The 22456-nt window shown below is 42.8% G+C and overlaps 1 protein-coding gene across 6 annotated transcripts in view; it reads right to left on the bottom strand.

The window, feature by feature from the left end:
- PTPRG (protein tyrosine phosphatase receptor type G) overlaps positions 1–22456 on the bottom strand; it is a 605523-nt gene that overhangs the window by 291239 nt on the left and 291828 nt on the right. For all 6 annotated transcript variants that reach the window (XM_054036350.1, XM_054036352.1, XM_054036347.1 and 3 more), the window contains exon 3: positions 3789–3968. In XM_054036350.1, the coding sequence (XP_053892325.1) occupies positions 3789–3968 (180 nt within the window). The remainder of the gene's footprint in view (positions 1–3788; positions 3969–22456) is intronic.

The raw sequence follows: 22456 nt of genomic DNA, 5'->3' as shown, positions 1-22456 counted from the left end.
ACCGTGCAAGGTGTGTTATGAATTCGCTTACTCTCTGCAGCAAACTTAGCTTCACACTGAATGCTTGGTGCATCCTACCTTCTCGCTGAACGCTGCTATGAAGGGCTGAAAGAGCATGCCAACAGTACTGTGCATACATAAGGCATGGTTTTCAGTGGGTTATTACTCAGTTTAATTTGACCAATTTTCACTGGAACACGAAGGGCAGTTCTCCCAATTAGGGCCATTTCCACATCAATTTTCAACTCTCTTTCTCAAGGTAGTTTGTGACCAGAACAGTCAAAAATAGAATTTTTGCATGAAGAGGAAAATGTATTTTTTCTACTCCCCTGATGCTCTGAAACCCATGGATTGTTTTTACTCAGGCAACCCACTGGTCAGGATGCGTTATATAGTTTCCCACTCCTGATCCACAGAAAACAAGGGTCTGCTACAACATTCAGCTGCCAAAGCCAGCTCTTTAGTTCAAGCTGTAGAGGCTCGTAATTTCAACGCCAGAAATTACTGGTTCATTTCCTGCTGTGTCAGCCAAAAAGGTGACCCTCGCATGTTAAAACTAATGAAGAAAAACACCCTTCTTACAGTTATATTTGGTAAGTTCCATTCCAAAAGGGAAGAAATTTGTCAAGTTCTAAGTGACTAGGGGTTAGAATAGCAACATTTATAAGCGATAGTAGGAAGTGGTGCTCCCCCTGGAAAACCTAGGAACAACAGAACATACATTAAGAATATTCAGTCTTAAGTCTGGTCTACATTTCATGGTTTTAGCAGCATAGCTATCTCAGTAAAAGCTGTAGTGTAAAACAGTTCTATTGATATAACTGTGCTGATACCAGTATAGCTTATGCCGGTCAGGGAAACTAGCCTCAATTATACCAGATACGTACTATTATACTGATCTACACTACAGAGTTTTGCCAGCATAGCTATATCGCTATAACGAAATCCTCCTAAGGTACACAAGGCCTTAACTGAATTGATTTGCATATTCACACTGAAGTCCTGCTTTTTTCTGGGTTACCATACTGTTCTTTATCTGCGAGGGCAAACCCAGTACTGCAAAGCTAACACAGCAACTGTAGCCACATGCATTTCAAATGTAACTTTTCAGTACATAAAACATAATTTCTTTCTTTTTTAAGGGAAATATTTTAGTAATGTATCACCAAAACCAATATCTGAGTCAGGCATTTCCTGGCAGTTAGTGTGTCTAGGCTAAGAGCCTTTGGCTTTGCCTTGGAACCTCACCTCCTCCAACCAGTCATTAACTGCTAAGAAATGACCTCTGCATTTGTCACCATTGCTTAAATAGACATTTAGTTGATTTGACTGTGTCAGGATTTAATATAAAGGTCTTATGGGGCCAGCTGGTCCCATGACTCTGGTGCCAAAAAGCATAGTAATTTACTACAAAATCTGCCACTACCTTCTACCTATCCTACTTGGTTTGCTGCTGTACCAAACTGCCAATTCAAAATTCTTCCCAGCGAAAACATCCTGCAAACCCAGGGAATGGGGTGGGGCCTGAGAAAATATGAGAGGAGCTACAGGTGCTCAGGCAGCGTGTTGACAGACTCAGCACAGACATCGAAGCTAAAAAGACCATGTGCACAGCTCTGAGAAAAGGACATAAGGTACTACAGAAAAGGGACAGCTGATCACTGATGTTCTGAGAGGTGTTAGCCTGTCAGAAAGAAATCCACACCCCAGTGTGAACAATTCAAACATGGTAGTAGTGTCAAGTCTGGTGCCTTGAAAGAAACCAGATTGCTCAGGACAGGCAGGGCTCTTCAGTCTTGGTAGGCAGCCCGCCTGAGAGAAGGAATCCCAAATTCAAACCAGGGATGCCATGCCCCTCAGATCAGATAATCATCCTTGTGTGACAATAACAGTGGCTGATGGAGAGGGGATGGCCATCACCTGCACTATTGTCCATGAAACATGGAGGACAATTCCTGGCCAATGACTCTCATGTGTCCATGAAACACTTGTCAAAGACTGTATTTGGTGTCCTACCTCAGATTGTTCTGACCACTGGTTTGATCCTCTACCTCCCCCCCAAGGGCCTGATCCTGCGCCTTCTGCTCCCTTCAACTTCACTTCTTAGGATAGGGCCTTACTGGCAGGTGTATCCGAAACACCTCTCGCCATACAGTTCGTGTGTGAACACAGCACCGCCATGGCATTGTCTACTTTATGCTTTCTAGAATGGTTTATTTTTCCATTCTTTTGCTAGTTTCCTTCAAATGTCATAGTAATATTCTTACAAAGAATCTGATTTATTAGATACAGTCCTATTTTTTTCTACCTCAGGTACTTGTATGGTCACCACCATCCAAGTATCCGAGCGCCTCACAATCTTCAATGTATTTATCCTCACAACACCCCTCTGTGGCAGGGCATGGCTATTATCCCTGTTTTACAGATGGGGAACGGAGGTACTAGGAGGCTAAGTGACTTGCCCAGGGTCACACAGGAAGTCTGTGGCAAAGGAGAGAAATGAACCCTGTTTTCCTACAATCCCAGTTGGAATCCTAGTCACTGGACCCTCCATTAACTAGAGGATGTCTCAAAATCTCTATGTAGTCCAAATGATTCTGAATTCAACAAACAGGGCAAAATGGATCTCTGGCTAGTATTTATGGCTCTGATCCAAAGCCCAGTGAATTCAGTGGAAGAACTCCCAGTCTATTTGCAGCTGTGCTACAACCCCCTGAGGTATGACTTCTACTGCGTATGTGAGCAGACCCTTAACTAGAGAAACATGATATAAAGTACTGCAGAGATACATGTAGAATATTAACAAGGATATAAATACAGATTTAATAAATAAAATTGAATTAATTATAGATTTAATTCAATTACCTAAAAATTCTTGACCTTGACAACTGAAGAGGCAGACCTTGTGATTTCTGCTTTTTACAATTTCAATATTAAAGTGCAAGCAAATGCAAACAACTTTGTAGATTAATTAACCTTGACCTTGTGGTGAACCGTTGAATTTTTGGTACAAATAAGTAATGTTTTCAGACTGTTCTTTTATAAAACAATTATAAAAATGGGCTGGAAGAGAAGTGCAGTTACAGTGCAGTACTCGGTGTTGTAATAATATCCACAATATATTAATCATAGCTACACCACTTCGCACATCTATTGCCCTTTCTGTGTCAGAACCTCCTAACTCCTAGTCTTTTCTTTTATTCACAAGAATATCGTTGAGCCTTGCATTTTGGCACTCTTCACTACTGGACTCTATAGCTTCCCTTAGCGGGTAATTCAAGGTTAGACCTTCTAATTAGGTCTAATTATCCCAGGGGGAGGGATAGCTCAGTGGTTTGAGCATTGGCCTCCTAAACCCAGGGTTGTGAGTTCAATCCTTAAGGGGGCCACTTAGGGACCTGGGGTAAAATCAGTACTTGGTCTTGCTAGTGAAGGCAGGGGGCTGGACTTGATGACCTTTCAAGGTCCCTGCCAGTTCTAGGAGATGGGATAGCTCCATTTAAAAAAAAAAAAAAAAAAAAAACAACCTCTCACACAGGCCCCTACTGTGATGTTCACCTGACTGCCAAGAAAATGGTTTATACTGGGGATGAACTGTTAAAAACTGATCTACAGCACTAATTCTGCACGGATTGCAGAGATAGCAACCTGCCAAATTACACTGGGAAGTTCTCATGTTAGGATTAAATAGAACAATGGGATGTCTATGTGTTGTTTTTTTAAATTTATGGCTTGAGTTATTAATTGATTGCAGGCAGGCTTACGGAGACAAAGAGGAAAGAACATACCAGTTTTCCCAGTGTTTTTCATCCATGTCTTGTTAGAGGATTCGCTGTCGAAACCATCAAGCTGTAATTCTTGATATTCATCTCCCACACGTGCCTGATGGTCTACGATGTCTACTGGAGACTGGTGAGTGCTTCCACAGTCCACACTTGAAGTAACCCAGTGCTCAGGACCATATGTACCTGTTAAAAGAAAAGACCAACAACTTATTGTTCTGATGGGCCAACAGTGACAAGACTATCCCTAAGTAAAGGCAGCACGCATTTTAGTTCCCAAGGTAACTACGCTGCTGCTATATTTCCTGCATGCAACCTATGAAGAGACTGAAATCCATTAACTTTATGCAGTAAATTTTCCTTCTAGCAATAAGCAACAATACTGTTATTTTAAATTGCCCTTCTATAAAATTATTTGCAATTTGCCAATCCCTTCATGACTGAGTTATGAGTTAGTATGGTGTTACAGGAACTTTCAAATAGCTAGAGAAATAGTAGAAAGTTATGTAGTTTACCTGTTTGCATTAGATAATTAATATACTAATAACGCATTTACTCTAGTTTGTGTGACAGGTTAAGATAATATGATCTTAAATAACTGCTGTTTTATTTTAGGTTCTAAAAGCAGGCAACCAGGGGGGAACTTAATTTAAATCAACTGAGAAATTAAGTGTGAACAAACTTGGGTGGTACAAGAAATAAACTACAGAAAGGAGAAATGGTAGAGGCGAGTGACAGCACAGCATTGTCTTCTACCATTTATCCTTTTTTGTGCTTTTATTTTTCTCACTACTCAAATCTGTTTTCATCTAATTTCTCAGTTGATTAAATTACTCTTCCAAATCTCCCCGCCAAAAGTCAAATAGTAGCAATGTGATGCACCATGGACAGATCAGCAGTGTCTTGCATACAGATCTGTACATCTAGCACAGCAGTGTTTGCTTGAGATAGGATAGCTAGCCAACCGCAGAAACAGTGCCAGAAACTGACACGTCTCCATCCTCTCTCCCCACTTTTTATCTGTATACAGTAGGGAGGAGCTTGTTTGATTTTTACAGTTTGTAAAGGGAGATAATTACCTGAAAGGGGGTTCCAAAGAGGATGGAGCTCAGCTGTTCTCAGTGGTGGCAGATGACAGAACAAGGAGTAATGGTCTCAAGAGGTCTAGGTTGGATATTAGGAAACACTATTTCACTAGGAGGGTGGTGAAGGACTGGAATGGGTTACTTAGGGAGGTGGTGGAATCTTCATCCTTAGAGGTTTTTAAGGTCAGGCTTGACAAAGCCCTGGCTAGGATGATTTAGCTGGTGTTGGTCCTGCTTTGAGCAGGGGGTTGGACTAGATGACCTCCTGAGGTCTCGTCCAACCCTAATCTTAAATTAATGGAGATATCCTATCTCCTAGAACTGGAAGGGACCTTGAAAGATCATTGAGTCCAGCCCCCTGCCTTCACTAGCTGGACCAAGTACTGATTTTGCCCCAGATCCCTAAGTGGCCCTCTCAAGGATTGAACTCACAACCCTGGGTTTAGCAGGCCAATGCTCAAACCACTGAGCTATCCCTCTCCCTTACCTTCTATGATTCTATAAGTAAAATACATATGTGGCTTAAGATATGAGATATTGGATTGCATCCTGTCGTTTTGCCCCTTGACCTAGCATAAGGCAATCAAACATAACAGCTATTCCGATTTTAGTGTCATTTTGATCAGAGAAGGTTGTGCAGGTTGATCCTCCTGGCTGAGGGAATTCTAAACTCCTTCTGTCTGAAGGGCACCCTACAAATCGCACTCATCTTCCAATGGGTTGTTCTAATGCAGGCCATTTTAGAGGGTACCTTGATATTGTGCTTGGTACTCATCACATACAAACGCTACACGTTAATCCGAACAAAAGTGTTCAGTTCGTTAAAACGAAAAGCTGGCAAAATGGAAATGTGTTTTAAAAATCATCTATGGTCTCTGCTCTATTTAGAATAACATAGCTCCTGATTCAGTTTATACTCTGAGTAAAAGCCACTTAAAATGAATTCCCAATTAAAGGGAACCCAATTATTAAATCCTAAACATGTTCTGTTTCTAGACAGAATTTCCTTACCAAAGTGTTTTAATGCATAACTGTTCTGTGGCATATTAGTTGGCCACTTAGATAGCCTACAAGCAAGTTTGCATTAAAATGGCAATGAAATTTGTTACATTTCAAAAGGCCCAGTAATGCAGATAACCCTCAAGCTATCACATGTTGGTATTGTTACAAAGTCAGACAAAGGTCTGGATTTCCAAAGTGTTCACCACTGGCCTAACAGTCTTTCCATTGAAGACAATGGGAGTTCTACCACTCAAACAAGAATTAGTGGCATTTGAAAACCCCACCGTCTTCGGCAGGGCTGCGATGCAGTGCCCCCTGCTGGGCCAAGTTTGGCACTCCAGGCACTTGCTGCCTCAATTCACCAGTTGTGGCAGCCCACAGTGTAAGTTCAGTATCAGTCTTTGACGAGTCAAACAGTAACAAACTCAGAATTTGCCTGGCTGCTCCTATAAACAAGCAAACATACATCAAAGGCAAATACTTGAAGCTAAGGCCCTGGGATTCTGGGCTAGTTCTGAGGCACCCCTCCTCCGTCACAGTCTCACTCAGTGATCTTGAGAAGAAGCATGTAAGCCATCTTAACAGGCCTTCTGGATCCCAATTGGTCAGTGTCTCCTCATGGCTCTTCTTGGCTCTGGAGAATTGTGTCTTGTTGGTAGCTTGGCCTGAGCGGGTTGTCCCTTAGCAGGCAGATGTCAGGTTGCCAATGCTTCCAGTTGGGGGCAGAAAAGGCCTGATGGATCGCATTGCACCCACTCACAATGCTTTGGTGACCACTGCAATCAGTGGGAGATTTTCCTGAATAAGAACTATAGGATTGTTCCTTTATGGACATTTGCAAGGCACAGACCTTTTTGAAAATCAGAACTGTTGATCAATTTGCAGAGAAAATGTCTTGTTAATTTGATTTGACATACGGGTAAAATTTTCAAAAGTGCCTAAGTGACCAGCAAAACGAAGTCCCATTTTTAAAAGTGACTTAGGCACTTTGGTGCATAAGTCCCATTGACTTTCAGTGAAATTCATGCTCCTACAGCCCAGATGCTCACAGATATTTAGGTCCCTAACTCCCCTAGGAGTTAGGAACCTAAGTCACTACTAAAAACAGGATTTGGGCTCCTAAATCGCTTACATGCTTTTGAAAATTATACCCGTTCTGCATTGCTTTAATAATTGATAATCTCCTTCTAGACAATTACCAGCTCCCTTTGGATCTAAATCTAGGATTTACTAATGGAAGTGCAGCTGCATCTTTATGTGATCGTATTATTGTTATATGCATAAAATGCTTCCATATTGGTGCTGAATTATTAAAAAAAAAAGTAACGCAATAACACTCTGAGCTATTCAAATCCACAACTGAAAGCTGTGCTGTGGTTGTGAGTTCTGCCATTTTGTATCACTGTCACAAAGCTAAGTTTAAGACCTGCTATTTAGAATCACCATGGGATTTTTTAAACTGGGGATTTTCCATTAATTTTCTTTTGGAACTTTTTGAAATGCTCTAGCTCCACTAACAGTCTATTTTCACTGCATGCTAGTGTGGCATGCAAATTGCTACACACAATATGATCCGCACTATAATGCCAGCAATTGTCAATAGTGAGAAATGTAGGGCCAGATCCCCCCGCTGATGTAAAGGAGCATAGTCCCATTGATTTCAATGGAGCTATGCCAAGTTTTAGCAGCTGAGGCTGTCCCCCATATCATTTTTACAAGATAAGAAAGGGGATGAGTTTTTCTTTTAGATTTTGAGAATCGGGGTAAATAAATAATACTTCACACTCAGGAAAAATTAGCTTAACACCCTGTAAAAATGTAATCAAGAGGTTAGCCCAGAAAGATTTATTTATTCGCTCATAACCATCAGAAGGTTTAAGTGTAACAGCTTGCTTTTTTCCAGGTACATTCAAGTGGAGTTTTAATTGAAACTGATCTTCCACTACAGATTTCAAATTAATTCTTCTTCTAAGTGTCTCATGCTCCAGACACCCTTGCCTTGCAAAAAACCTACATCATTAGTGGAGGAAATAGAACACTTTCTAAGCTTGCAGGTATTGATTACCTATTCCCTACATCAAAGCACAATTGCCATTCTGCACTGTATAAATCTCTTCAGGGTTAGACACTTTATAAAGTACTGAGAATTATATCATTAATCATTCACAGTTGCACCTGTCCTGCTATATTGAATTCTTTGTTTTTTAGAACTTTAAATAAATGCTTTTAAATAAAAACATGACACTAAATAAAGATTGCATTTAACTTAAACCTAGTAAAAAAAAATCCCTGCATCTTACATGTGACATTTACTGGTCTGAAACAGAGAAACGTAAAACTATTTGCATTTGCAAGCATCACAATTTTAATCAGGTAAAATTTGGATTGAAGTTGAATTGGGCATTTAATGGCTGACAAATAATTCAGTGTTCAAAACTTGATACTGGAAGCCTTTCTTTACTCACGAACAATACAGGCTTCCACAGGAAACGCCGGGAATACATGTGAATTATAATAAAATGTCAACCACCCTTGTCCTTGAGTTCTAGTGCCAGAAGGAATATCTGCAGAGAAATATTATAGACCTGCACGGTGGTGACCTTTAGCATCATTAGTTATTAATGTTAGCACCCATTCTGTGCTAAGCACTTTTCAAGCACTCAAGGAGAATGCCCCTGCTCTGAGGAGCTCTCCATCTAACCTGAATAAGCCTTTACACTATATTGTGCTAATAAGTCCAATGAGCAACACACTGCAAACATAACAGATTAATGACGTGTGCTATGGTACAAGGGCTGCATTAACCCCCCGGCTATGGAAACAGGGGGTCAAGGAGAGCAGTAACAAGAGGATCAGGATTGGGTAACTGTTCACGTAGGGAGGAGATGGATGACCACTGGGTAAGGTGGCGGGACAGGAATCAAGAACAGAGACTTGCACGGTCTCACCCCATTTATTTTGCGTCATTGGGAAAGCTTCCCTCTCTTACGAGCCATCGTACTGAGAGTTTCCCACTGAGGCCACTGATTGCCTTATAGACAGAGTTGTCAGGCCTCCCGGCCCTGTTTTCCTCTCCTTGGCTGACCTTCAAAACAGACCAGCTACCTGTGGAAGGCCCAGTAACTCCAGGATTTGAAATGCTTCCCACGCAGAGTGGTTTTCCACCCCCTGTGGCTGGATAGCCGTATTTGGGATCCCGTGGTGGTTAGTACTCCTCTCGGACAGCTCAGGAGTTTGCTGAGCTATAGAAGTTTACAGATCTTCCATGGGCCAGCGGCCTCAGAATCTAATTTTGCATGATTGGTCTCTAGTGACTTGACCACACTCCTATTGAAGTTAATGGCAAAACTCCTGTTGACTTTAGCGGTATGGGCTCAGAGCCTAGGTCAGTAATCTTAGGCGTGCAACTGTCTCTTATCATATGAATTCAGGCATCTGAAGCAGCACGCAACAGTCAAGGTTTCTTTCATTTATGCTCATCGGAAACTACTTGTCGTTTCCTAGCTAGGTTCCGTAATGAACATCAAGTTTTCCTCAGGATGAGGAAATATTCCTCGTTCAACCGGCAGCTCTAAAATCTTTTCTTACGCTAAAATTTTCTGTCAGCTACTGCAGGATTTTTATTAATAGCCTTTTAATATATAAGCTGTTCTTTAAATAGAATCCAAAATTACCTTGTTTTTCTTCCTGCTACTGTACATCCCAAATAATGACTAGGCTTCACTAATGAAAAACCATTAAAAATAATGAATTCAGCCAAAATCTAATTAAAGCTGATATAAACTTCCATGGATTTTTTTTACTCAGTCAAATGTATTTATTTTTCCTTCATGAAACTATTGTCTAAAAATATAACTTTTTAAAGCCGCATTTGTATTGCAACTTTGAAATTTCCCTCATTTCCATTAACTTTCCAATTACCGGCTCAGTTATCTTTATATAAATTCATGGTCTTCATATACTTCTTTACATAACAACACACTTAATTTGACACGTGGTACCATGTACGAGTTATCTTATGCTGATCATTCATTTACCAGTTGGAAATAAAGATAGAATATAAAATTTATTTTTCTAGAGCTCACTTTCCTTGCACTTTGACATGAACGCATGGATCTCACTCTGAGCCCCGGACCTGGCATACAATCGGCCAATTTTTGATCCCACTTACACAACAACCTTAGAGTGCTCAATTGCCTTGACTCCTAACACATCCTTCATTTCCAATAGCAAATGGGAGGGACATTTGCAAAGTGACCGAACATTTCTATAATTAGGCTTCAGCACCAGCCCAACTGAGGCTCAATTACTTTGGTCACATGGTAGGGATACCTATTCCATCCCTGAAGGGAGACCACTCATCAATAACAGTACAGACCAGTATCAGAGGGGTAGCCGTGTTAGTCTGAATCTGTAAAAAGCAACAGAGGGTCCTGTGGCACCTTTGAGACTAACAGAAGTACTGGGAGCATAAGCTTTCGTGGGTAAGAACCTCACTTCTTCATATGCAAGACTCACTTCTCTTGCATCTGAAGAAGTGATGTTCTTACCCACGAAAGCTTATGCTCCCAGTACTTCTGTTAGTCTCAAAGGTGCCACAGGACCCTCTGTTGCTTAGTACAGACCAGGAGTGATAGCATATGAAACATACAGCTTGTACAAGGCAGATATCAACAGAACCATCAAAAACTGGCGGTGGGGGTAGACATGTACCTCTCATTCCTCCCAACCTGCCCTTCTCTTCATTGACCCATATCCAGCTTTTAATGCTCAACTAGTTTGTCTGGCTTTTCAGAGCAGAGAAAAAACAAACCTGGACTGTCATCATACGAAGGAATGGTCTACAAGAATTAGTGTGCCCAAACAGTGTGCAAATGATCAGGTTCCTGTTCTCGTTGGGCTGGAGGCAGGCTGCTAGTGGCATCTGGCATTGGGTAGCCCTCCTACAAGGTTTAAGCCTGCTTAAACCACTAGAGGGGTACACATTTCAGAAAGGCGTTGGGGATTAAGGAGACCATTAAGAGCCTAAGTCAATAGGATCTAGGCTCCGACATGACTTAGGTACTTTTGAAAACAGGACCCTTGATGTATGAAGGCATGATAGCTCCCAATTCCAGTGAGGCAGCAGGGAAGAATCCCATGTCTCTTTTAGGGTCAACACCAAACCAACTACTAGGGACTGATGGAAAGAATTAGTCTCTCCACAAAAAAAGCTGTTTACCAGGTCATGGCTGCATGTCAACAGCATACTCAGACTCAAGGCTGTCTCAGGGACAGAAAGAAGAACAGGAGTACTTGTGGCACCTTAGAGACTAACAAATTTATTAGAGCATAAGCTTTCGTGGGCTACAGCCCACTTCTTCGGATGCAGGGACAGAAGTAAGTAAGGACTCTCACTAGTCTGGCAGGGCAAGGAATAAAGAGGCACTGTTCCTTCCCATAAACTTGCAGATATGATCTGCTCAAGAACACTAAAGTTTTGTTGAACAAGGCTGCCGGCTTAAATCACCAAAGCGTCACACCAGGGCCCTTGTCATAATTCTCCTGTCCCAGCAAGAACCAGCTCTCTTTATGAAATATGATTCAGAATCTTACCTACCATCAAGTTGGCACCAATTCTAAATTCCACGGTTACACTTTCTACTTAGAGGTTGGAATTTTTAAAAGGGCATAAGTGAGTTAGGTGCCCAAACACCACCGAAATCAATGGAAGCTACAGACTTTTAAGTTCCTTTGGAAATCCCAGTCTTAACACTTCATGGGAGAAAGGGTTCAAACATACTACTTGACTCCGTAACACAAGACTTCCCCATAAATGTAGCAATTTAAAAGCCCTTGTGATGCTAAGGTTAGGAAGGCACCTCAAGAAGGAGGACTTCAAATTGAAAGGGTTAAATGAGGAGACAGGGCCACTTGTAGTGTGCACCTCAGAACCAGAGCAGCTGATTCATAGCACCCTGTGACTCTCCATTGAAGAAGGAATAGAGTAAAGCAGTCAAGATGAATCGGGAAGACGGCATTTAGACATAAGGCAAAAAAGAACACTTTGAGTGACTGACTTATCTCTTGCTAAGTAATTTGTCATGAGACTGCAGGGGTAAAAAGTATAAAAATCCCTGGAAGCCTTGATACAATCAGTTGCATCTTTCAGAGGCCTTGCCATCCCAGAAGAAGCAGTTGAGTTGTTTGAATTATTATACTGGGGGAGAAATTGCTGAAATTATCCTGCGTTGCTCTAAAAAGAATGTATCTAGCTCCAAGAGATGGAGAAACAGAGCGAAGTAGTTAGAGATCACAATGCTGGTTTGAACAATGATCTGAGGATTTCCTACCCTGAGGGGAAAAGGGCTTTTCATTTTATTATTCTCTGTCATCACTCTGTTTAACATGAGAGGCTCACACTTGCAGAAAATTCCAATTACTACTTGAAAAATGAGAGACCTAATACCAAGAGCAAGATGCTGGAGAGTTGCACTCAGAGGCCTAAACAAGGTTATAAGCATCATCTTTTTGGTTTTGCAAGCTCAGAACAGAAAGGGGTTCATGAGGAGCAAGAACAACAAACAATGGATGGCAGTTCTTTGAGAATAACACAGCTGAACGAAACATCTACCAAGGACAAGATCCAATGAGAGGTATTTGAAATTACAGTGCTTGGCATGTAAACCTTAGCAGGGTCCTTTATAATCAAAAGGTTGCTGGGTAACATCTAGAGTAAGAAAGGTTTGGACTGGTGAACAGACAAACAAGAAGTAAAAAGCGACAAAGAGTCCTGTAGCACCTTATAGACTAACAGAAGTATTGGAGCATGAGTTTTCGTGGGTGAATACCCACTTTGTCAGACGCAACGAAAAGTATTAATCTTTAACAATTGTTAGCCAGTCACAATGTTAATAATCATAACTATTTATTCCCAGCATACCTAGAGGGAATGTCTAAATATTTTCTTTTTTAGCAGCAAAGCATATCTAAAAAAGATTTATTTTGTCAGTGTCATAACTATAAAGGGAAGGGTAATAGCTGTCCTGTGTACAGTACTATAAATCCCTCCTGGCCAGAGACTCCAAAATCCTTTTCCCTGTAAAGGGTTAAGAAGCTCAGGTAACCTGGCTGGCATCTGACCTAAAGGACCAATAAGGGGACAAGATACTTTCAAATCTTGGGGGGGGAAGGCTTTTGTTTTTGTTCTTTGTTTGGGAGTGTGTTCGTTCTCCGGGAATGAGAGGGACCAGACATCAATCCAGGTTCTCCACATCTTTCTAAACAAGCCTCTCCTATTTCAAACTTGTAAGTAAATAGCCAGGCAAGGCGTGTTAGTTTTCCTTTGTTTTCTCAACTTGTAAATGTACCTTTTACTAGAGTGTTTCTCTTTGTTTGCTGTACTTTGAACCTGAGACTAGAGGGGAGTCCTCTGAGCTCTTTAAGTTTGATTACCCTGTAAGGTTGATTTCCATACTGATTTTACAGAGATGATTTTTACCTTTTTCTTTAATTAAAAACCTTCTTTTTAAGAACCTGATTGATTTTTTCCTTGTTTTAGATCCAAAGGGGTTTTGGATCTTGATTCACCAGGAGTTGGTGGGAGGAAGGAGGGGAATGGTTAATTTCCCCTTGTTTTAAATCCAAGGGGTTGGATTTGTTTTCACCAGGGATTTGGTGAAGGTTTTTCAAGGTTTCCCAGGGAGGGAATCCATTGAAAATGGTGGCAGCCGAACCAGAGCTAAGCTGGTAATTAAGCTTAGAAGTTTTTATGCAGGCCCCTACATTTGTACCCTAAAGTTCAAAGTAGGGATCTCAGTCCTGACATGGTGAATAGCGGTGGGATCATTTTATACCCAAAAAGCCAGTGAGATTTTTTTTCCTTCTAGCTGCTTGGAAAGCCGAGCTAGAAGTAGATAGATGCATATCTTATCTCTCCTTGCCTGAAGGCAGAGGTGTTAAGTTTTTTTTACAGGTCCTTTGTTAAGAGAAGGGTTCAATTAGCAAATGACTGGTAAAAGGTATTTACAAGCTGAATTGTTTTTTTTTCTTTTTACATCCTCCGGAGTAGCTAGTTAGAAAGTTACTGTTAACTCTGCAGCAGCCAGAGCTGAGAGCTTCCCAGTTTGTCAACTGCAAAGGGGGTGACCCAGCACAAGAAAACAGGAAAATGACTACCAAAGAAGTAGCTAACAAAATAGAACTGGCCAAACTAGAAGCAGAAGAAAATGAAAGAAAACATCAGAGACTGCTTCAATTAACAAAACTCGAGACAGAGCAGAGAGAAAGAGAAGAAAAAGCCAAAGAGGAGGCCCACAAGAGAGAGATGGAGCTGAAAGAAAAAGAGATGAAGATGAAAGAAAAAGAGATGGAGGAGAGAGAAAAAGAAAGGAAGCATGAACTGGAAGTAGCAAAGGCTAAGCAGGATGCACCAGCCAATGCTAACAACCCCCCTCCAGGTACCACTTCCCATCCCAGAAGATTCCCCACCTACAAGGCAGGCGATGATACTGAGGCCTTCTTAGAAAATTTTGAAAGGGCCTGCCTTGGATACAGCATCGCTATAGACCAGTACATGGTAGAGCTGAGGCCGCAGCTCAGTGGACCCTTAGCAGAGGTGGCGGCTGAAATGCCTAAGGAACACATGAACAGTTATGAACTTTTTAAAAACAAGGCCAGACTCAGAATGGGGCTAACACCCGAGCATGCCCGTCGGCGGTTCAGAGCCCTAAAGTGGAAACCGGATGTGTCATTTACCCGTCATGCCTACCACATTGACAAAAATTGTGATGCCTGGGTATCAGGAGCAAATGTTAAATCTCTGGAAGATCTGCTTTCCCTAGTAAAAATGGAGCAGTTTTTAGAGGGTGTTCCTGAGGAAATAGAAAGGTACATCCTAGATAGGAAGCCCAAAACTGTAACTGAGGCGGGGGAGATTGGAGCCCAATGGGTGGAGGTGGCAGAAAAGAAAAAAACTAGTAGCAGTTGGAGCGAATATCAGAAGGGGCAAGCCGAAACAAAACCTTACCACCGGGGACAACCCAAGGCCCCACCCACATCTCAAGGGAAACCCCAGACGCCTTCTCACCCCACCACACCAGTCTCCACCAACCAACATCGCCCCGGTGATACCTTAGCAGGGCGATGTTTTAAATGTAATGAACTGGGACATATAAAGGCTCACTGCCCCAAGAACCCTAACCGATTACAGTTCATTACACCCCAATCACACCAAAGATCCCCAAACCCAGATGCCTCTCTCATACCCTCGGAGCGAAGGGAAACCTTGAGAGTGGGCGGAAAGAAGGTTACCGCCTGGAGGGACACTGGGGCTCAAGTGTCAACTATCCACCAATCCCTAGTGGACCCCAAACTCATCAACCCAGAGGCTACAGTGACAATTCAACCCTTCGTGTCACAATCTGTAACCTTGCCTACAGCCACGTTGCATGTCCAGTACAAGGGCTGGTCAGGAATGTGGACTTTTGCAGTCTATGACAATTATCCCATTCCCATGCTGCTGGGGGAAGATTTGGCCAACCATGTGAAGGTAGCCAAGAGGGTGGGAATAGTCACCCGCAGCCAGGCTAAGCAAGCTTTCACCCCCATCCCTGTTCCTGAGCCGTCCACCAGGGCCCCGTCTGTGTTACCGGAGACCCAGACAAAGGTGGTGGAACTGGATCCTCTGCCAACGACTGCAACAGCCGTAGTGGATCCAATCCCAGAGACCCAGCCAAAGCCAGTCCCAGAACCGGAACTGGCAACGCAACCAGCACCAGAACCATTGCCAGCCCTGAGTCCAGCGCTTGCAAACCCGTCTACAACTCCAACGCCAGAGGGCACCAGCGAGCCTGAACTGGCAGAAGCAGCAGATAAGCCTACCCAAGAGGCTCAGCCAGAGCCTGAGATACCACATAGTGCACCAGCGGACAGCGGTTCACAGTCAATGGAAACAGCCCCAGCACCTGCATCGCTTCCAGAGGGACCAAGCCCCAGTCCACAGTCCAAGGAGGAACTGATGTCTCCAGCATCAAGGGAACAGTTCCAGGCCGAGCAGGAAGCAGATGACAGCCTTCAGAAAGCTTGGGCGGCGGCGCGGAGCACCCCACCGCCTCTCAGCTCTTCTAACCGATCCCGGTTTGTTGTAGAACAAGGACTTTTATACAAGGAGACTCTTTCTGGTGGGCACCAGGAAGACTGGCATCCTCAAAGACAGTTGGTAGTTCCCACTAAGTATCGGGTAAAGCTCTTGAGCTTAGCCCATGATCATCCCAGTGGCCATTCTGGGGTGAACAGAACCAAGGACCGGTTGGGGAAGTCCTTCCACTGGGAGGGAATGGGCAAGGACGTTGCTAATTATGTCCGGTCTTGTGAGGTGTGCCAACGAGTGGGAAAACCCCAAGACCAGGTTAAAGCCCCTCTCCAGCCACTACCCATAATTGAGGTCCCATTTCAGCGCGTAGCTGTGGATATTCTGGGTCCTTTCCCAAAGAAGACACCCAGAGGAAAGCAGTACGTACTGACTTTCATGGATTTTGCTACCCGATGGCCGGAAGCAGTACCCTTAAGCAACACCAGGGCTAAAAGTGTGTGCCAGGCATTAACAGACATTTTTGCCAGGGTAGGTTGGCCCTCCGACATCCTTACAGATTCGGGAACTAACTTCCTGGCAGGAACCATGGAAAACCTGTGGGAAGCTCATGGGGTGAATCACTTGGTTGCCACCCCTTACCACCATGAAACCAATGGCCTGGTGGAGAGGTTTAATGGAACTTTGGGGGCCATGATACGTAAATTTGTAAATGAACACTCCAATGATTGGGACCTCGTGTTGCAGCAGTTGCTTTTTGCCTACAGGGCTGTACCACATCCCAGTTTAGGGTTTTCACCATTTGAACTTGTGTATGGCCGTGAGGTTAAGGGGCCATTACAGTTGGTGAAGCAGCAATGGGAGGGGTTTACGCCTTCTCCAGGAACAAACATTCTAGACTTTGTAAGCAACCTACAAAACACCCTCCGACATTCTTTGGCCCTTGCTAAAGAAAACCTAAAGGATGCTCAGGAAGAGCAAAAGGCCTGGTATGATAAGCATTCCAGAGAACGGTCCTTCAAAGTAGGAGACCAAGTCATGGTCTTAAAGGCAATCCAGGCCCATAAAATGGAAGCATCGTGGGAAGGACCATTCACGGTCCAGGAGCGCCTAGGAGCTGTTAACTATCTCATAGCCTCCCCCACCTCCAACATAAAGCCTAAGGTATACCATGTTAATTCTCTTAAGCCCTTTTATTCCAGAGAATTAAACGTTTGCCAGTTTACTGCCCAGGAAACAGATGACGCGGAGTGGCCTGAAGGTGTCTACTACGAAGGAAAAAAGGATGGTGGCGTGGAAGAGGTGAACCTCTCCATGACCCTTGGACGTCTGCAGCGACAGCAGATCAAGGAGCTGTGCACAAGCTTTGCACCAATTTTCTCAGCCACTCCAGGATGGACCGAACGGGCATACCACTCCATTGACACAGGTAATGCTCACCCTATTAGAACCCCACCCTACCGGGAGTCACCTCATGCCAAAGCTGCTATACAAAGGGAGATCCAGGACATGCTACAGATGGGTATAATCCGCCCCTCTAAGAGTGCATGGGCATCTCCAGTGGTTCTAGTTCCCAAACCAGATGGGGAAATACGCTTTTGCGTGGACTACCGTAAGCTAAATGCTGTAACTCGTCCTGACAACTATCCAATGCCACGCACAGATGAGCTATTGGAGAAATTGGGACATGCCCAATTCATCTCTACTTTGGACTTAACCAAGGGGTACTGGCAAGTACCACTAGATGAACCCGCTAAGGAAAGGTCAGCCTTCGTCACCCAGGCAGGGATGTATGAATTCAATGTACTCCCTTTCGGGTTGCGAAATGCACCCGCCACCTTCCAAAGACTTGTAGATGGTCTCCTAGCAGGATTGGGAGAATCTGCAGTTGCCTACCTCGACGATGTGGCCATTTTTTCTGATTCATGGGCAGAGCACATGGAGCACCTGGAAAAAGTTTTCGAGCGCATCCAGCAGGCAGGGCTAACTGTTAAGGCTAAAAAGTGTCAAATAGGCCAAAACAGAGTGACTTACCTGGGGCACCAGGTGGGTCAAGGAACTATAAATCCCATACAGGCCAAAGTGGATGCTATCCAAAAGTGGCCGGTTCCAAAGTCTAAGAAACAGGTCCAATCCTTCTTAGGCTTGGCTGGATATTATAGGCGATTTGTACCCCACTACAGCCAAATCGCCGCCCCGCTGACAGACCTAACCAGAAAGAAACAGCCAAATGCAGTTCAGTGGACTGATGAGTGTCAAAAGGCCTTTAACCAGCTTAAGGCAACACTCATGTCTGACCCTGTGCTAAGGGCCCCAGACTTTGACAAACCGTTCCAAGTAACCACAGATGCGTCCGAGCGAGGCGTGGGAGCAGTTTTAATGCAGGAAGGACCGGATCAAGAATTCCATCCTGTCGTATTTCTCAGTAAGAAACTGTCTGAGAGGGAAAGCCATTGGTCAATCAGCGAAAAGGAATGCTATGCCATTGTGTACGCGCTGGAAAAGCTACGCCCATATGTTTGGGGACGGCGTTTCCAACTACAAACAGACCATGCTGCGCTACAGTGGCTTCATACCGCCAAGGGAAATAACAAAAAACTTCTTCGGTGGAGTTTAGCTCTCCAAGATTTTGATTTTGAAATACAACACATTTCGGGAGCTTCTAACAAAGTGGCTGATGCACTCTCCCGGGAAAGTTTCCCAGAGTTAACTGGTTAACAATTGTTTTTGGAATGAAACATATTGTTAGTTTTTATATAATCAGTAGTATGTCTAAAGGTACATGTGTCTTATTAACTCTGTTTTCTCCTAGAACTCCAGGAAGAAATCACAGCCAGTGTGGAACCGAACATCCAACACTATCTGTGATTTGGGGGGCGTGTCATAACTATAAAGGGAAGGGTAATAGCTGTCCTGTGTACAGTACTATAAATCCCTCCTGGCCAGAGACTCCAAAATCCTTTTCCCTGTAAAGGGTTAAGAAGCTCAGGTAACCTGGCTGGCATCTGACCTAAAGGACCAATAAGGGGACAAGATACTTTCAAATCTTGGGGGGGGAAGGCTTTTGTTTTTGTTCTTTGTTTGGGAGTGTGTTCGTTCTCCGGGAATGAGAGGGACCAGACATCAATCCAGGTTCTCCACATCTTTCTAAACAAGCCTCTCCTATTTCAAACTTGTAAGTAAATAGCCAGGCAAGGCGTGTTAGTTTTCCTTTGTTTTCTCAACTTGTAAATGTACCTTTTACTAGAGTGTTTCTCTTTGTTTGCTGTACTTTGAACCTGAGACTAGAGGGGAGTCCTCTGAGCTCTTTAAGTTTGATTACCCTGTAAGGTTGATTTCCATACTGATTTTACAGAGATGATTTTTACCTTTTTCTTTAATTAAAAACCTTCTTTTTAAGAACCTGATTGATTTTTTCCTTGTTTTAGATCCAAAGGGGTTTTGGATCTTGATTCACCAGGAGTTGGTGGGAGGAAGGAGGGGAATGGTTAATTTCCCCTTGTTTTAAATCCAAGGGGTTGGATTTGTTTTCACCAGGGATTTGGTGAAGGTTTTTCAAGGTTTCCCAGGGAGGGAATCCATTGAAAATGGTGGCAGCCGAACCAGAGCTAAGCTGGTAATTAAGCTTAGAAGTTTTTATGCAGGCCCCTACATTTGTACCCTAAAGTTCAAAGTAGGGATCTCAGTCCTGACAGTCAGTGATACAGCTTCCGCCATGTTTAATCACGAGTAGATATTTGCAAAAATAAGAGCCTCAAGCCACACTCCTAGATGCATGTTTTCCTGTGTTTGCAACTTTTAAACCTGAAGCCAGAGTGATTCACCTCAGAAATGTTAATCTAAAATTTGTATTTTCTCAGTCATAGTTGCAAAGAATTATTGTTGCTGCATTCTTTAATGACAACCTTAAATTGTTTCACAATTGCTTTTGGCAGAAAACTTGCTAACATATGTATTTTCTCTTTCCTTGTATTCTCAACACAAATATATATATATATATATAAAAAAATTTTACACACATGTATGTGTATATAAGCATATTCACATACATATATTATTTCAAAATTCTAATTTTGTTCTTGAACGTCGTATGAAACTCTCATGAATCTTATATGAAGCTCCCATCGTACTGATCATCTGCCAAGGGCACAAATGTATGATAAATAGCCAGCATAAGAAAACATCAAAAACTTAAGACAAATCATGCAGGAAGCTTATAGTAAAGTGGAATTAACATATAGCGAAACAAGCTTTTTATATAAACATTCTAATATTCAGCATTCAAGATCTAAATAATTTACCACTATAAACAAGAAAATGGCATTTGCTTAGGTGGGGTGGATAAATTGTTTTTTAAAAATAAGGGGAGTGACTTGCATTAAACTGCTGAAAGATATGACTAATGTCTTTGCGAGTTTCTTCCCTTTATGCAACATTCCAGCAATACTTGCATAGTATGTAACACACAGTACAACAGTATCAATAAAATTAATATGCAGAACTTATTGAGTAGGAGAATAAGTTATTGCATAGAATGTGCCTATAGGTAGCCAGTGACTGAGAATACATAAATTGACATCCTCTATTTTTCATAATTTGCTGTATTTTTAACACAAGTATCTGACATCTCACACCGTTCACTGTATAACTGTCTGTCTCTGTGGCCTTTTAAAAACTGCCCATTACCGAGCTGCATTTAATGAATGAGGTGATAAGTTACAGTACACAGAGAAAATACAAGAGTAATTTATATGGGGAAAGTATAAATTTACTTCTGTGCAAGTTGAGTAAAAACCCATTAAGCCTGTAGAAAAAAAGGCCTATGTGCTTTTTAAAAATATCATCATAGATACATTTACTTAAAATCTGATTAAACATAAATCTTAATGAAAATTACCATGTAAAGGTGCATTGCGAGTCAGAGCAGTGGTTCAGTGACAGTGCTTTGCATTGCTGCAGGGAAGACCTAGGTTTAATTGAGGAGTTTGGACATGTTTTCCTTCAGTAGGTAGCATAGGCAAGTGCTGCGGAGATAGAATACTCTGTATGTGCAAGGTGATAGTGCCTTGCAATGACCCTTAGCAAATAGAGTCCCCCATTTTGTCCCCTTTCTCTGGAAGGATGATAGCTGTGTTGCTGGCCCTTGAAAGCAAATGTATTAGTATTTGTGTCTCTGTAGTGGCTGAGAAGCCCTGGCCAGGCAGCCTCCTTGTGCTAGGCACTGAACAATATAGAATAACAGAGAGTCCCTGCCCCAAAGAGTGCAGAGTAGAAGAACACAAGACAAACAGTTACAAAAAACAAATAACCAATTGGTCCAAAGCTGCCTCCCACCTGATGCTGTGGGACTCGAGGTCAGGTCATGGTCTGAAGAGCACCCGGTCCTTGTAAAGGCCAGAAAGAGCTCAGCTGAGCTAGGGAACTGCAGGGAGCTTTTATGGTGGGGTCCTGGAGCAGAGGAAGCATGCCGCTATTCGGTGACTCTGGGCAGATTGCCTGGGGAATGAGAACTGGCTGGGAGAGGAGAGGGGGAAAGCCTGTGGAAACTGTAGCCCATGTTGGGCACAGAAATTACTTTATTTTGCCTACGTTTCTGTTTAACCAAGAAATTGCACCCTGAGACAAGGGCCTCAGACAGGTCCTGGTGTGGCATTGATGCTTGCTGGGCTGGGGAGCACCTCATTGGCTTGCTGCGATGAGTCAAGTGTGCAGATAAGAGTAATGAGAGTGGGGTCCCACCCAGTGATTCAACCTTGCCCCTGTCTCGGACTCCTTTCTAACATTGTGGGCAAGTCACTCAGCCGCAGTCTCTCTCTCCATCTATAAGATGGAGGGATGTTGTGAGGACTGGCTAACATTTTAAGCACCCTGGAGCTGAAAAATGCTATATTAGTGCAAAAACATAGTTCCCTCATAGGTTTGGTTGCAATCTCTAGATATGTGCACATAAGGAAAACCAAACACTGTAATTATTTTTTCTAGTGTTGGAACAATAGCTTTGAAAACCTATTTTCTCTAAGGAGTGCACTTAGCAGTCTTGCTCGCAATGATGAAAACTGCTAATGTAAACGATACCGCGCTGTAAATTAATTATTTTCAATACAGGCTGGGCTGTGGGAACAGAAAGTGCTGCAGTTGGCTCCTGGCCAACTTATGAGTAGCCAGTTCGAGCCCTTTCCCTCCCTGGAGCCCCGGCTCTGGGAACTGCACTAAAAAACTTCATTCCAAGAACTTTCTATTTTTATTGAATTTTTGCAGGATACAGATTAATAAAACATTGATTGAGAGCACAGACCAATCTATAAAGGGAATAAACAGAGGCAGGGAGGAGTTACGTCAATATAGCGCTGCTGAAGGCAATGGTGGAATGGGAACCCTCAGGATTTCTAAGGAAACCTGCTTGAAAAAAAGAATGATTTTTATCTTGTGGCTGCTTTGGCTTCTTAGCTTTTACATTTACAAAACCAGAAAAATCATCCATGTAGCAAGTGGGTTAAAAAAATAAACAAAACACGGAG

This window comes from Malaclemys terrapin, chromosome 7 (assembly GCF_027887155.1).
Source record: "Malaclemys terrapin pileata isolate rMalTer1 chromosome 7, rMalTer1.hap1, whole genome shotgun sequence".
In the NCBI taxonomy this organism is placed as follows: Eukaryota; Metazoa; Chordata; order Testudines; family Emydidae; genus Malaclemys; species Malaclemys terrapin.
This window is presented reverse-complemented; position numbering and strand designations above follow the sequence as displayed.